The 13006-nt window shown below is 45.8% G+C and overlaps 1 protein-coding gene and 1 long non-coding RNA gene across 2 annotated transcripts in view; one reads left to right on the forward strand and one right to left on the reverse strand.

Moving 5' to 3' along the window:
• LOC136327349 (histone-lysine N-methyltransferase PRDM9-like) overlaps positions 1–9974 on the reverse strand; it is a 32952-nt gene extending 22978 nt beyond the window's left edge. Inside the window, exons 1-3 of the mRNA XM_066264506.1 lie at positions 9920–9974; positions 9399–9521; positions 5026–5133 (exon numbers count right to left, since the gene is read on the reverse strand). Of these exons, the coding sequence (XP_066120603.1) occupies positions 5026–5133; positions 9399–9521; positions 9920–9950 (262 nt within the window). The 5' untranslated portion in view covers positions 9951–9974. The remainder of the gene's footprint in view (positions 1–5025; positions 5134–9398; positions 9522–9919) is intronic.
• Positions 1–12775, forward strand: part of LOC136327351 (uncharacterized) — a 187353-nt gene extending 174578 nt beyond the window's left edge. Inside the window, exon 2 of the long non-coding RNA XR_010729597.1 lies at positions 12411–12775. This is a non-coding gene — a long non-coding RNA (uncharacterized lncRNA). The remainder of the gene's footprint in view (positions 1–12410) is intronic.
• Positions 12776–13006: the final 231 nt, after the last annotated feature.

Raw genomic sequence — 13006 nt, forward strand, 5'->3', positions numbered from 1 at the left:
ATTGTGGCAAGTTTCAGGTCCTACTGAATAGATTCATTTGGCTGTTACTTCTAAAAAAGTTTTATCTTTGTATCTTGACCTTGTCGCCTCCTTGATTATCAAGGGGTGTAGGCGACTCTTACAGCTTATAGGTTTTGAGCCTCAAATTATTGTTGTTCCTTTTTCAAAGGATCAACCACCATGGCTCTGGGAAACTTCCACTAAATGGCAAATTGCTTTTACAAATTTTAGAGGCCAAATTGATTCTCACTACCCAGCTGATAAAATAGTTCAATTTTCATTAATGACTACATTTGTATTTCCTAAGACAATTGTTAATGAGCCCATTTCTGAAGCACCTACAGTCTTTACTGATGGGTCTAGCTCAGGAATAGCAGGCTTAAAATCGATGGACAAATTTATACTAAAATAATTTGCCTTGAAATCAGCTCAAAGACTAGAATTACATGCCATGATCATGGCTTTTCAGCATTTGCCATATTCCTTCCTCCTTTAATCTGTATACAGACAGCAAATATTTACTTATGGTTGTTTCCACTATAGAGACTGCTGTCTTAGGGACAACTGCTGATGAACTATTTCAGCAGTTTCTCCTTCTTCAAAGACCTGTACGTCAACATAGAGCTCCATGTTTTATAGGACATATGTGAGCTCACTCCATGCTCCCTGGAGCACAAGGAAATGCCCTTGTTGATCAAGCTACCCAAAAGAAAATTATTTGGAGCAACCATGACAGATCGAGCAATTCAGTCTCATACTATTCATCACCAGAATGCTGCAGCCGTGTGTAAAGTTTCAACTTTCTCGGAAAGCGGAATGACAGATTGTTAAATCCTGTCCAAGGTGTCCTATACTACAATCTGTCCCTTCATTTGGAGTTAACCCTCAAGGACTCCTACCAGGACAACTTTGGCAAATGCATGTTATTCATATACCTTCATTTGGCAAACAGTCCTTTGTCCATGTTACAGTGGATACTTATTCTGGATTTATGGTAGCCTCTGCTAGGACAGGAGAGGCTGCTAAGCATGTTATATAGCTCATTGTATGTATTTTTTATTATTGGACTTCTTGCTGTGATTAAAACTGACAATGTTCCTGCATATGTAGCAAAAGCATTTACTGCTGGCCCTGGCCGGTTGGCTCAGCGGTAGAGCGTCGGCCTGGCGTGCAGGGGACCCGGGTTCAATTCCCGGCCAGGGCACATAGGAGAAGAGCCCATTTGCTTCTCCACCCCCCCCTCCTTCCTCTCTGTCTCTTTCTTCCCCTCCCGCAGCCAAGGCTCCATTGGAGCGAAGATGGCCCGGGTGCTGGGGATGGCTCCTTGGCCTCTGCCCCAGGCGCTAGAGTGGCTCTGGTCACGGCAGAGCAACGCCCTGGAGGGGCAGAGCATCGCCCCCTGGTGGGTGTGCCGCGTGGATCCCGGTCGGGCGCCTGCGGGAGTCTGTCTGACTGTCTCTCCCCGTTTCCAGCTTCAGAAAAATACAAAAAAAAAAAAAAGCATTTACTGTATTTTGTCAAACCTTTCGAATTACGGGTATTTCTTACAATCTTTAAAGTCAAGGTATTATTAAAGTGTTCCCAGCAAATATTTAAGGTCAATTTTAAAAATATAAAAGGGGAAGTTATATACTGGAATTCCTGCAAATCTACCTTACCTTTTAAAAAAATTTTCTTTTGAATGTTGAACAGGAGACACCAAATCCTTTTCTCCTGCAAACTTCTATTCTCTTTTATTTGATCCAGCTAATAACACTGTTTTGTCTTTTTCCAAATAGCTCCAGATATACTGAAAAGGTTTATATAGGTGGATGGGGATCCTCAAACCCCTCAGCGAGATCTTCTGAGCATGGCTTTTAAGGTACCAAGAGGCAGAAAAAGCCCAAAAGAGATCAGGTGAAATACTAGCTCTTGGGATACACCCTCAAAAGGTTCCAATTCCCCAATGGTGCCTCATAGGACTCCATCAGGGCCCTGCTTCAATAGTGGAAAGGATGGTCATTTAAGCCAAAGCCTGCCAGGCTTACATGCCTTTGCTGTGAGGAAGAAGGGACACTGGAAGGTAGGATTCCCCCTCGCTCCTCTAAGGGAGGGTTCAGTCTCTTCCAGCCCTGTTCCAGCCACCTGTGACCTAACCTTGCCCAGAATGCTGGGCTTTGCCACTGAAGGCTGAAGGTGCCCAGGGCCATTGGCCCCATCTATGACACTGTGGACGAGCCTAGGGTATTTCTTCCAAGTAGCAGGTAAACTGATCTCATTTACACAAGGGCCATTTAACTATGTCTTGCCTGAATATTCAGGTTTTTTATTCTTCCCTCGAAGATCTCTGTTGTGGGTGTTGATAGTCCTATTTTCTGCTGCTTTGTTTAATATATGGTGTTTCCTTTATTCCTCCTGCCTCAATGCCCTATCCATATTTTAGGCTAGGACCTACTCCTAATTTAGAGCTCTTTTTTTCCTTTTTTCCAACTTACAAATTTACCTCTGCCACCCAGCTTAGTGTATCCCAAGGTTCTCCTTACCACCCCATGGCTGTAGAGCTCCAGTATAAGGCCCCCTGGGTTCATCTTTCCAGTTTAGAGAAAACGGAAGCTCCATCTTCATGCGTGCTGCGGATGGCTTTTCCAGTCTACCTGGGTCATCACCAGCTAGAAGCAGCGGTCATTGGGACTTTGACACTAGCTGCAGAGTGTAGAAGTGTGACAGCAATTCCAGTGCCATGTGGACTTCTCCTGGATGTGTTTCCTGGACTCCTGCTCCTGTGACAGCTTTTGATGGACTGAACTGGGGTTGGGTTGCATTTGCGGAAATTTGGAATGGTGTTGGTACCAACTTGGACTTGGTGAACATGTTAAGGACACTACTCTTTTATGGATTCTTGTTGTATTGGCCAAGAGTTTGCTTAAAGGCTTTAATCACTGTAATGGTTTAGAATATTTGGGTATCTTGTTAGTATTGGCTATACTAATTTTGTGTTTGTTCTGTATTTTTTCAGTCTGCCTCCAAATTATAATCTGGGAAACTAAGAAATCAGATGAGTGCAAATCTCAGCACACAAATTAAAAATAAAAAAGAAAAAGGGAGTATGTTGTGGACCGTAAATGGCAAAAAGCCATTGTAGATTCGAGGCTTAGCACAGGGCTGAGTTCTCCCCTCTCCATCTCCGTATTTGGCTGTGATGCTGAGTATTTGCACCCACTCCACTTGCTTCCTTGGGTTGCTGGAAGCAATATACATGCCCTTCCTCTGACTCTTTGTTTGTTTCAGATGTTGGTAGATTTCACTAATGTATCCTGTTCTTGCCTTGGGAGAATTCCTGTCTTAGCCTTGGATGTGCAATTTTATATCAAGGTCCTTGATTTGCACATGGCTATATAATAAAGCAAACTGGGGCTATGGGGCACTCAGATACTGCCAGGCATGTTGAAGAGTCCTCCTGGGTCCTATCGTTTTTGTTTTGATAAGTGTTTCCTTAATTCTGAACCATTATTAGGAGCCACGCTGGTTCACGGCATGTCTTTTTTAAAATTTTTTAAAAATTTGCCTGACTTGCAGTGGCACAGTAGATAAAGCAGTGACCTGGACACTGAGGTCACCAGTTCATAACCCCAGACTTGCCTTGTCAAGGCACATCCAAAAAGCAAGTACTACAAGTTGATGCTTCCTGCTCCTGTCTACCTCCACCTTCTCTCTCTCTCTCTCTCTCTCTCTCTCTCTCTCACTCCTCTCTCTAAAATCAATAAAAAATTTAATTAATAGAGAGATAGGAGAGAAGAGAGTGAAAGAGAAACATTGATTTGCTGTTCCACTCATTTATGCATTTAGTGGTTGATTATTCTTTCTTTATTCGTTCTTTTTTTTTTTTAGCTAGAGAGGCAGACAGGAAGGGAGAGGGATGAGAAGCATCAACTTACAGCAGCAGCACCTTGGTTGTTCATTGATTGCTTTCGCATAGGTGCCTTGACCAGGGGAATCTAGCTCAGTCAGTGACCTCTTGCTCAAACCAGCAACCTTGGGCTCATGCCAGCAACCTTGTGCTTCAAGCCAGTGACTATGGGGTCACGTCTATGATTTCACGCTCAAGCCAGTGACTCTGCACTCAAGCCCGTGAACCCCCTCAAGCCTGCAACCTTGGGGTTTGGAACCTGAGTCCTCATTGTCCCAGGTTGATGCTCTATCCTCTGTGCTACCACCTGGTCAGGCTTCAATGGTTGATTCTTATATGGGCCCTGACTGGACATCAAACCCACAACCTTGGTGTATAGGGACGACTCTCTAATGAATTATGCAACTTGGCCAGAGCTCCTTTCTGTCTTCTTGTTTCAGAGTGGCCTTGTCCAGTCTAATGGTACAGTGACCACCTTGCCCCCTTTCCTTCTTATCCCTTCACCTTTACACATTTAACCATCCTTGCCCTTCCTTAATCATCAGAGTCTGGTCAGCACCAAACAGTCTTGAGAACACAGCCTCAGGTCTGTGGACCACAGAAACCATTTGGGTCAAGTTAGAGATCACATCTGGACTTCAGCTGTGTTTCAGTGCTAGACCCATGAATGCAGAAGGACCTTACTAACCACACCCTCATGAAACCAGACACACTGAAGAGATGGCTGACACAGGGCCTGATGCAATGGTCCCTACCCTGGCTCACAACCCCAGCTGCCTTAATCACGATTAATCCTTTCCTGTCCCCAATGTGGCCAGGGCTGCCAGACAGCGCTGTCCTGGAGCACTGCTCACCCGCCAGACCTTCCTCCTCCTTTTGTGATGACAAGTGCTCTGAATGAGTTATTTCTTACGTGGTTTTATACTTCTATACCATTCCTGCTCATTAACACATCTATAAATATGTGTAATTATTTACACATGGAAGCAGTGTACCAAATCGTCCCTTATTGCACATTGCACTGTTTGTATCTCACTTGTTTGCTAAACGCAAGCTCTGTCCCCGGTTAGATGTTTCGAAGCTGGGGACCTGACCCCGGGTGAGTTTCAAATGGGCAGAGTGTGCCTGCGACCCCTCACCTCGCTGCCTCCGAGTCCATTCTTCATGCAAGTCCTCAGTGTCCTCCGCCGGGGGTCTGGTGGCCTGCTGGCAGTGAACCATGGAAGCGGGCCTAGGGGCTCTGAGGCCTGGGGAGAAACAAAATCGTGGTCCCTGTTAGATTCAGGGAGTGCTGATATGCTGGGGCTGCCAAGAGTGTAACTATTGAAGGAACAGGGAGTGCTGATAGGGCTCCTGTGAGGCCGAGAACAAAGAGTTCAGCACAAAGTTAGGCCGAGACTATGAGTCAGAGACCCTTATCAGAAGTTTGTGTTTGAAATTCTCCACTGAGCTATACCCCCCCCCCCGTTGCTGCACACGACCTCCCTAGCCAATAGCTAACAGCCACATCTGCTTCTGTATAATGCTTGCTCAGCCTAGATAGCCACCCTATAAAAAGGAGCCATTTTAGAAGCTCGGGGCTGCAGTGTTCCCCTGTGTGGGTTGCCTGCAGTCCCTGCGCAGGTTTGCAATAAAACTTATAAAATTCACTTTGTGTCTGCTGTGGCCTGTCTCCTGGGATGTAACATATGGAGGCTGGCCAGCCTCTGGCAGTTGCCGTTTGGAAACTGAATTTGGCTGATTGGAAACATTTGGGGGTCTCGAGACTGTTTGGTAAGGAAGCTTCCTCTTTGAATATTTGGAAACAGAGCTCTGGTTAGAAAAGGGTGTAGTGGAGCAGGCGGGACGCCACCTGATTTCTCCCCACCTGGCCAGTCGGGGAACGCAGGACACTGCCTTCTCCCTTTGGGTTTGGTTTAGAAGTTTTGTTTGTTTCGTGTGCATATTTGGTTTGTTTGTCTGCTTCGCCCGTTGCTTCCTCTCAGGATTCCTTCGAGAATCAAGGGCCATGGGTCAGGGGCAATCCGCTGCCCTAACGCCTCTTCAGTGCTTGCTTGATAACTTTTCTGATTTCTCTCGCAGGGCACGAGACTATGGGACTCCTGTTGATTCCGCCACGTTGCGGACTCTTTGTGAACCAGAATGTCCAACTTAAGAGCAGACTGGCCAAACCAAGGATTGCTAGACCCAGAGAAAACATAGAGAGTTTAGCGTACTATCACCAGCACCCACCTGCAGGCAGGTGGCACGGTCAGTGTGCAGCCCAGCACGGCAGCAGAGGTAGAGAAAGAAAAGGCAGCCAGGCTGCAGCTGGCTGCAGGAGAAGTGGCAGAGAAAAGAAAAAAAAAAAAAGAAGCAGCAGCCTCCCCTCACAGTTTCGGGCACCTGCCCCTCCCCCTTGGGCACCGGGAATCTTTCTTAGCTAAGGGGCTGAGCCACTGCTTAGTCAGGCAAAAGATAACGGTGCAGTAAGCTGGAGGTTATCATCACCTTGCTACAGCCCCTGCCCTCCTTTGCTTTGGCTCTGGGGAATCCCCGCCTCCATGTGGAGCCAGACCAGAGGAGAAGATTTAGGGAATTATAGGGTTACTGTGTCCCTGAGGAAATTGAGGACCTTATGTAAACTAGAATACCCCACTGTTAAGAAAATAAGTTTATAAAATTGTGTGTTTTTTTAGTTTACTACCCCGACCCTTATAATGACTTAATGTTGTAAAGCTCTATAGGTCAAAAAGAGGGTTAGCATCTCTTTGCCAGCTGAGAAGCCACAAAATAGTAACTACATTTTGACCATTCCTTATTTTTCTCTGAAAATCAGTAGTTCATTAGGAATAGTAGTTTATAATCTCTTATTGTAAATTATACTAAATTTGCACTAATAGTAAAGCATATGGAATTGTATATATAGTCTGTCAAATACAAAGACTTCCTTTTTGTACCAAGGATCTGTTGTTGTAAAAATAAACCAAAAAAAACATTTTCTATGTTAGAAATGTATATGTTATTTCAACAGTCTTTTGTTAATTCTCCTTTTCATTTGCTATTTCATAGCCTGTGATGTTAAAATTTTAGTTTAAATATTAGGGGATATATAATAATTCAGTAATTGTTAATTGTTCAATGTTAGGTCACAAAACCCAGAGTAACAAATATTACTATTAATTGGCTTAAAAGAAGAATTCTTAACATAATAGGTAGAAAGGAGAACTCTAGAGACATAATCCTGAACCTCCACCTGATTTACCACCACAGATCAAATCTTTTCTTTCCTCGGTCTAATAGGCTTCTTTAAATACAGGATTCCCAATTTTGCTCTCTTAGTCAAGCCCCTCAGTGAGATCTTCTGAGCATGGCTTTTAAGGTCTATAATGACCAAGGAAGTAACAGAAAAGGCAAATAAGGCCCAAAAGAAGTCAGGAAATACCAACTTTTGGCTCCAGTGCCCTAAGGGGCTTCATAGCTTTCATCAAGGCCCTGCTCCAGAGTGGAAAAAAAGGTCATTGAATTGAAGCCTGCCAGGCTTCCCGACCCCACCGGTTGACACATCTGTGCTGTGGAAAGAGGGACATGAGAAGGTAAGCTGCCCCCTTGCTCCATGGAGGGAGGGTTCAGTCTCCTCTAGCCCTGCTCCAGCTACCTGTGACCTGACCTTGCCCAGCGTGCTGGGAATTGCCACTGAAGGCCCAAGGACATCATCCACGAGCCTACGGTATTTCTTCCAAGTAGCAGATAAGCTAATCTCATTTCTTGTAAACACAAGGGCCATCTACTATGCCTTGCTTGAATATTTAAGTTTTATTTATCCCTCAAAGATCTCTACTGTGGGTATTGACAGCCTGATTTTATTGCTTTATTTAATGTTTAGTATCTCCTTTATTTCTCTTATCTCAATGCCCCATGCCTATTATAGGCTGGGACCTGCTGCTAATTCCAGCTAGAAGCAGTGGTCACTAGGACTTAAACTCTAACTGCAAAGTGTAGAAATGTAACACCCTTTCCCTAAGTACTTGCAGGTTTTATAGGTTACTCAGCAAACTGTTCAAAGACTGTACAAGAGGCACTTCTAGCAGTACACCACCCAAGGACTGACTCCCACGTAGACGAGTCCACACACCATGATCCTGACCACCCCCACTACTGCCAAGGTAGAAGGCATACCCGCCTGGGTCCACTGCAGCCGGCTGAAGCTTGCAGTCCCAGCAGAGACACCTTTGTGGATAGCAAAGACTGACCCCACCAACCCTTGTAAGCTGACCCTGAGAAGGACAATATGCCCTGCTTCAGCCACAAACCAGAAGTTAACTGGTCCCACGCATGGCTAATGCCTGGAGAAACTCACTAAGGACTCTTTTAATCAGGCTTTAGGAAAAGGGAAACTAGGATAAAAAGAAAGTCAACTTAATTGTCACTAAAGGTTAAAGATTTTTAAATCAAGAGTTCTGACTAGAAAGGAATTGTATGGTTTTGATAACAGAAGGTATGAGGTGTAGAGGTACTTTTGAAAAGAAAAGAAAAAAGTAAATTGTTGTGAAAGCTGGTTATATATAAATAGTAAAGAAAGTTCATAAAAGTTGAAGGTTTATGTAAGTTGCAGAAGGTTTGTGCAAATTGTAAGAAGTTAGTACAGAGAAGAAAAATACAAGGCAGAAAGAAATTAGTATGAGAATTTATTCTCTTCATCCCCTTAGCTCACTACGTTACTTACTGCTCTTACCGGACCCCTCATTTTGCTTATAGTAGGGAGGTCACCATTAGTCCGTATATTATCAACTGCCTCACGCAGTATGTACAAAAGAGAATTCAAGCCGTAAAGCTTGTAGTACTAAGGGCACACTATCAGCGTGCCAGCACATACTAGGGAGGACTCTTGACCCAATTAGCTTATAGCTACAGCTAAAGTAGAAAATTCTCATGAGCCCCAGACTTATATCATTCTCCCCACTGATGAAGAATCAAGGGTTTGATTTATGCCCCAAAGAGATGGGGGAATGTTAGATTCAGGGAGTGCTGATATGCTGGGGCTGCCAAGAGTGTAACTATTGAAGGAACAGGGAGTACTGATAGGGCTCCTGTGAGGCCGAGAACAAAGAGTTCAGCACAAAGTTAGGCCGAGACTATGAGTCAGAGACCCTTATCAGAAGTTTATGTTTGAAATTCTCCACTGAGCTATACCCCCCCCCCCCCCCCGGCCCTGTTGCTGCGTGAGACCTCCCTAGCCAATAGCTAACAGCCACATCTGCTTGGTATAATGAATGCTTGCTCAGCCTAGATAGCCCCCCTATAAAAAGGAGCCATTTTAGAAGCTCGGGGCTGCAGTGCTCCCTTGCGTGGGTTGCCTGCAATCCCCGCGCAGGTTTGCAATAAAACGTGTAAAATTCACTTTGTGCCTGTCTCCAGGGATGTAACCGTCCCCAAAGCGAAGCTCTTGAAAAAGTAGCCCCGACACTCGCTGCCCCCTGTTCCGCCCCATGGTTCCCGCCTGGCTCCCGCACCCCCACCCCCGTTCTGTCACCTGTGCGCAGCAGCGCATCCTGGTTCCTCTCCACTTCGGGGCAGCGCGCCTTCTCCCAGTCGCCCATGGCGGCCACTCCTCCCGAGAGAAGTAGGCGTGGCTGTCCCTGGAAAGGTCCCGTGCCTGCAGGAAGAGGCGGCCTCGTGACCCCTCCCACCGGCTGGCGGAACTGCCCCTCCCCCTCGTCCTGATGGGTCCGAGCTGCTCCCAGTCCAACCCCCCTCACCACCCCCCTCACCTGCGGCGTTGCCTCCGCTGCCCTGCAGGCTCCCGTCCACGTCTCTGTTTCCGCCACCCCGCACGCCCAGCCCCTATGTGCCTGTGCGGGACACGGCGCTGAGGCTGATTGCTGGGCCTTCCGAGCGCATTTTCGCACATGCGTGGGCGCTCGCGGTGGGGTATCCCCGAGACGGGACACAAGGGACCAGCCCCAAGGACGCAAGGACAGGCCAGGGCGGGGACTCCAGCCAAGCCAGAGGCCCCCTTGCTCAAAACAGCGACTTGGGCTTTAATCCACCGACCTTTGGGCTCAACCAGTGACCATGGGGTCATGTCTATGATCCCGCGCTCAAGCCTGTGAGTCCGCGCTGAAGCCGGATGAGCTTACTACATTTTCTCCTTGTTCAAGCGCTCTCCTGAGTTCCTCTATTCTACTCTCAAGTTTATTGAACATTGTGATGATTGTTTGCCTTGAATTCTTTATCTGTCTAGTTACCCATGTTCATTTCATTAGGATATTTCTCTGGAGTTTTTTTCTTGCTCCTTCATTTGGGGTATATTCTTGTCTCCCCATTTTCTTTGTCGGTTTTTGTTCCTTTGAATTGAATGGAATTAGTAATCTCGCCCAGTCTTGAACATGTTGTCTTTGTTACATTGTGTGTTGAATAGTTTCAGCCTGTGGGTTGTCCGGGTTGTCATTGGGGGGAGGTGCATGCAGTGCCTGTCCTGTCACTGGCCCGAAGGAGTGAGTTCTGAATGGGCCACCTGGGTGTGTGAGCCTCCTTGCCTTTTAATCTGGGCAGGGCTGCCTGGTGTAAAAGGGGCTGCGTGGTGTGTGCTCTGCATGTCCTGTTTTAATTATCTGTTGTCAGAGCACGGTCTGCGCTGGGTTACCTGATTGCTTTCTTGTATCTCACCCCCCATTAGATTCACCCTTTGTCCTGGTGGGGTAGCCTGGGTGCACACACAGCCTTAATGTGTTCATTCTTCACCTTCTCGGGGTTTGGCAGCCCTGTACACATGCACAGCATTGCCTCCCTCACTGCACAGTGGGCTGCAGGGTTTTGCTAGCTTCGTGCTTTCTTTGGGTAGAGCAGCCTGACCAGTGCGTGCAGCAGTGCCCCCCAATCTCTGCACTTTCTCTGATTAGACAGTCCAGTGTGCAGACCATAGCCCATTTGCTGGCTCCCCATTTTCCAAGATGGGAATGCCAGTAGTGACCCACTATCTCTGCACTTTCTCTGGGTCGAATATTCTCGCAGCTGGTACCAGAGTGTTTTGCTAGCTAGGCACTCTCTCTAGGTGGGGGAGCCACAGATGCACATGCAGCTCAGTGGGTGAAGTGTCACCCTGCCATACCTACCTGCTGGGTCTATATCTGGGAAGAGGACCTCTTTTTACACAAGCTATGCTGCCCTCATGATTCTGTTGTATTTAGCTCCAGGAAGGGTGGCTGGGGATGTGCTGCAGTGCCCTGCGGGTGGCCATAGAGCCTGGATTGAGCTCCCATCTTCCATGAACATGCTTGGGAGGTGTAAACAGTGGTGCTCACTGGTCTCTTAGGTCCTGAGCTGATCTTTCATCTCCTGCAGAGCTCTCATGGTTCCTCAGCCTTCTCTATGCACCCTCTCTCTCTCTCTCTCTCTTTCTCTCTCTCTAGCTTATTGTGCAGAACCTGTTCAATGGTTTCTCAGTTGTCTTTCAGGAGGAATTGTTCTAAGTAAAGGGTACATTGGATGGGTTTTGGGAGGGTGCAAGCTCAGCTTCCACTTGTGCCATCATCTTTGACCCACTGGAGAGTTCTTAAATAAAGTCTGATATTGGCTCTAGCTATAGGCTTCTGCTTTGATACACTCTTAATCTTCATATTCAAATGTCTATACAATTCTTGAGACATTGGTTGTCTCTCTGACTTCAATTAGTTGTTGGATCCAGGAGGAGTAGTTTATTTTCACCTTGTTTAGTCTTTTTCTTCTGTGAGGATGGGCACGATAACTGCTGAGCTTCTTACTTGTAGGACCAGAAATCGGAAGTCTTGTGTTAGTCGCTTTTTATCTCTTGGCTTCTTGTTCCCTATTTGTAAAATAAAGGGATCAGATCACTCCGTGGTGCCTAAACTCTCCTCTAGCTCCAGCATTCTGTTCATTCCATGAGCACCAAGTTGCATGAATGATGGTGTCAATTTGTGACATTTGCTACCATTCTACAGGTAGACCTGCAGGTGGACAAAGAGAGGCACATTATTTTCGAGTCCTCACTTGATTACGTTTATCAAATCCAGGAAGTTCAGGAGTCCAAGAAATTCAACATTGTGGAGACAATAAGGTCCATGTATTCTTTAATGCTCTAAAAATATTTTCTGAATGCTTCGTAAATGCTGAAAACTTTTATCGTAAACTTGGGATCTGAGAGAATGTGAATGTGTATAATTGTGATGAATCTCTGTCTCTTTCATTTTCTATTTTTTCTCTCTAGCTATGATTTGTTTTTCTCTTTATTTCTCCCTCTTTTCCTCTTTCCCTCCCTGGATCTCTTTATCACCCTTCTTTTCATCTTGTTTTCCTTCTTTCCTTCCTGCCGTGCTCATAAAGTGCCCATCATATACCAGGTACTGTGCTAGGAACTCATATTCCTGCAGTCAGTGATTTCCCATTCTACTATTTTTACTTCTGTCTTTTTAACTTTTTAAATTTAAATCTTCTTAATTTATTGTAAAATATGATGTGCTTTGATTTGATAAGTATATTTAATTTTAACAGGCTTTTTATTATAAAAAATGTATTCTTATTGCAGAAATGCTAGAAAAAAATTATAAGAAAAACAAAACAACAAATCTCCCATACAGAGATTGTAAGGTCAGTGGATAATGGGGGAAGGTCATGTGGGGAACCCAGACCCTTGAACTTTGGCTGGGACCGCCCACAACCAAGCATGCCAAAAGAAACTTCCCAGGAGTCCTTTGGAAAAATGTGACCGTCTGCCAGCCAGTGAGAGTTCACAACGTCATATTAGCTCGACCACCCTAGGGACCGTTTAAATATCTCTCACAGGGGTTCACCCCTTGCGACTTCTCTGGCCTCCATCTTTCCTCTGGGCCAGGGAACCTTGTCGGGCGTGATGCGTGCTCTGTACTCAATAAAGCCTTTTGTTATTCCACACTTTGTGGCTCCGGCCCCTTCTTTCCGTCTGGGGGGAGGGGAATACCTTACAGAGATATTTACTGTTAATATTGTGGCATTTTCTTCCCAAGTTCTCTGTGTACCTATTATATTTCTCTATATGTACCCAGGTAGATTGGGTGTGTATACATCTGTGTGCATAGATGGTCATTGCACATGAGCATATATCTCTGTGTCCACATGTGTCTGTTATTTGTGTATATCAGTGTA

This window comes from Saccopteryx bilineata, chromosome 2 (assembly GCF_036850765.1).
Source record: "Saccopteryx bilineata isolate mSacBil1 chromosome 2, mSacBil1_pri_phased_curated, whole genome shotgun sequence".
Taxonomy (NCBI): domain Eukaryota; kingdom Metazoa; phylum Chordata; class Mammalia; order Chiroptera; family Emballonuridae; genus Saccopteryx; species Saccopteryx bilineata.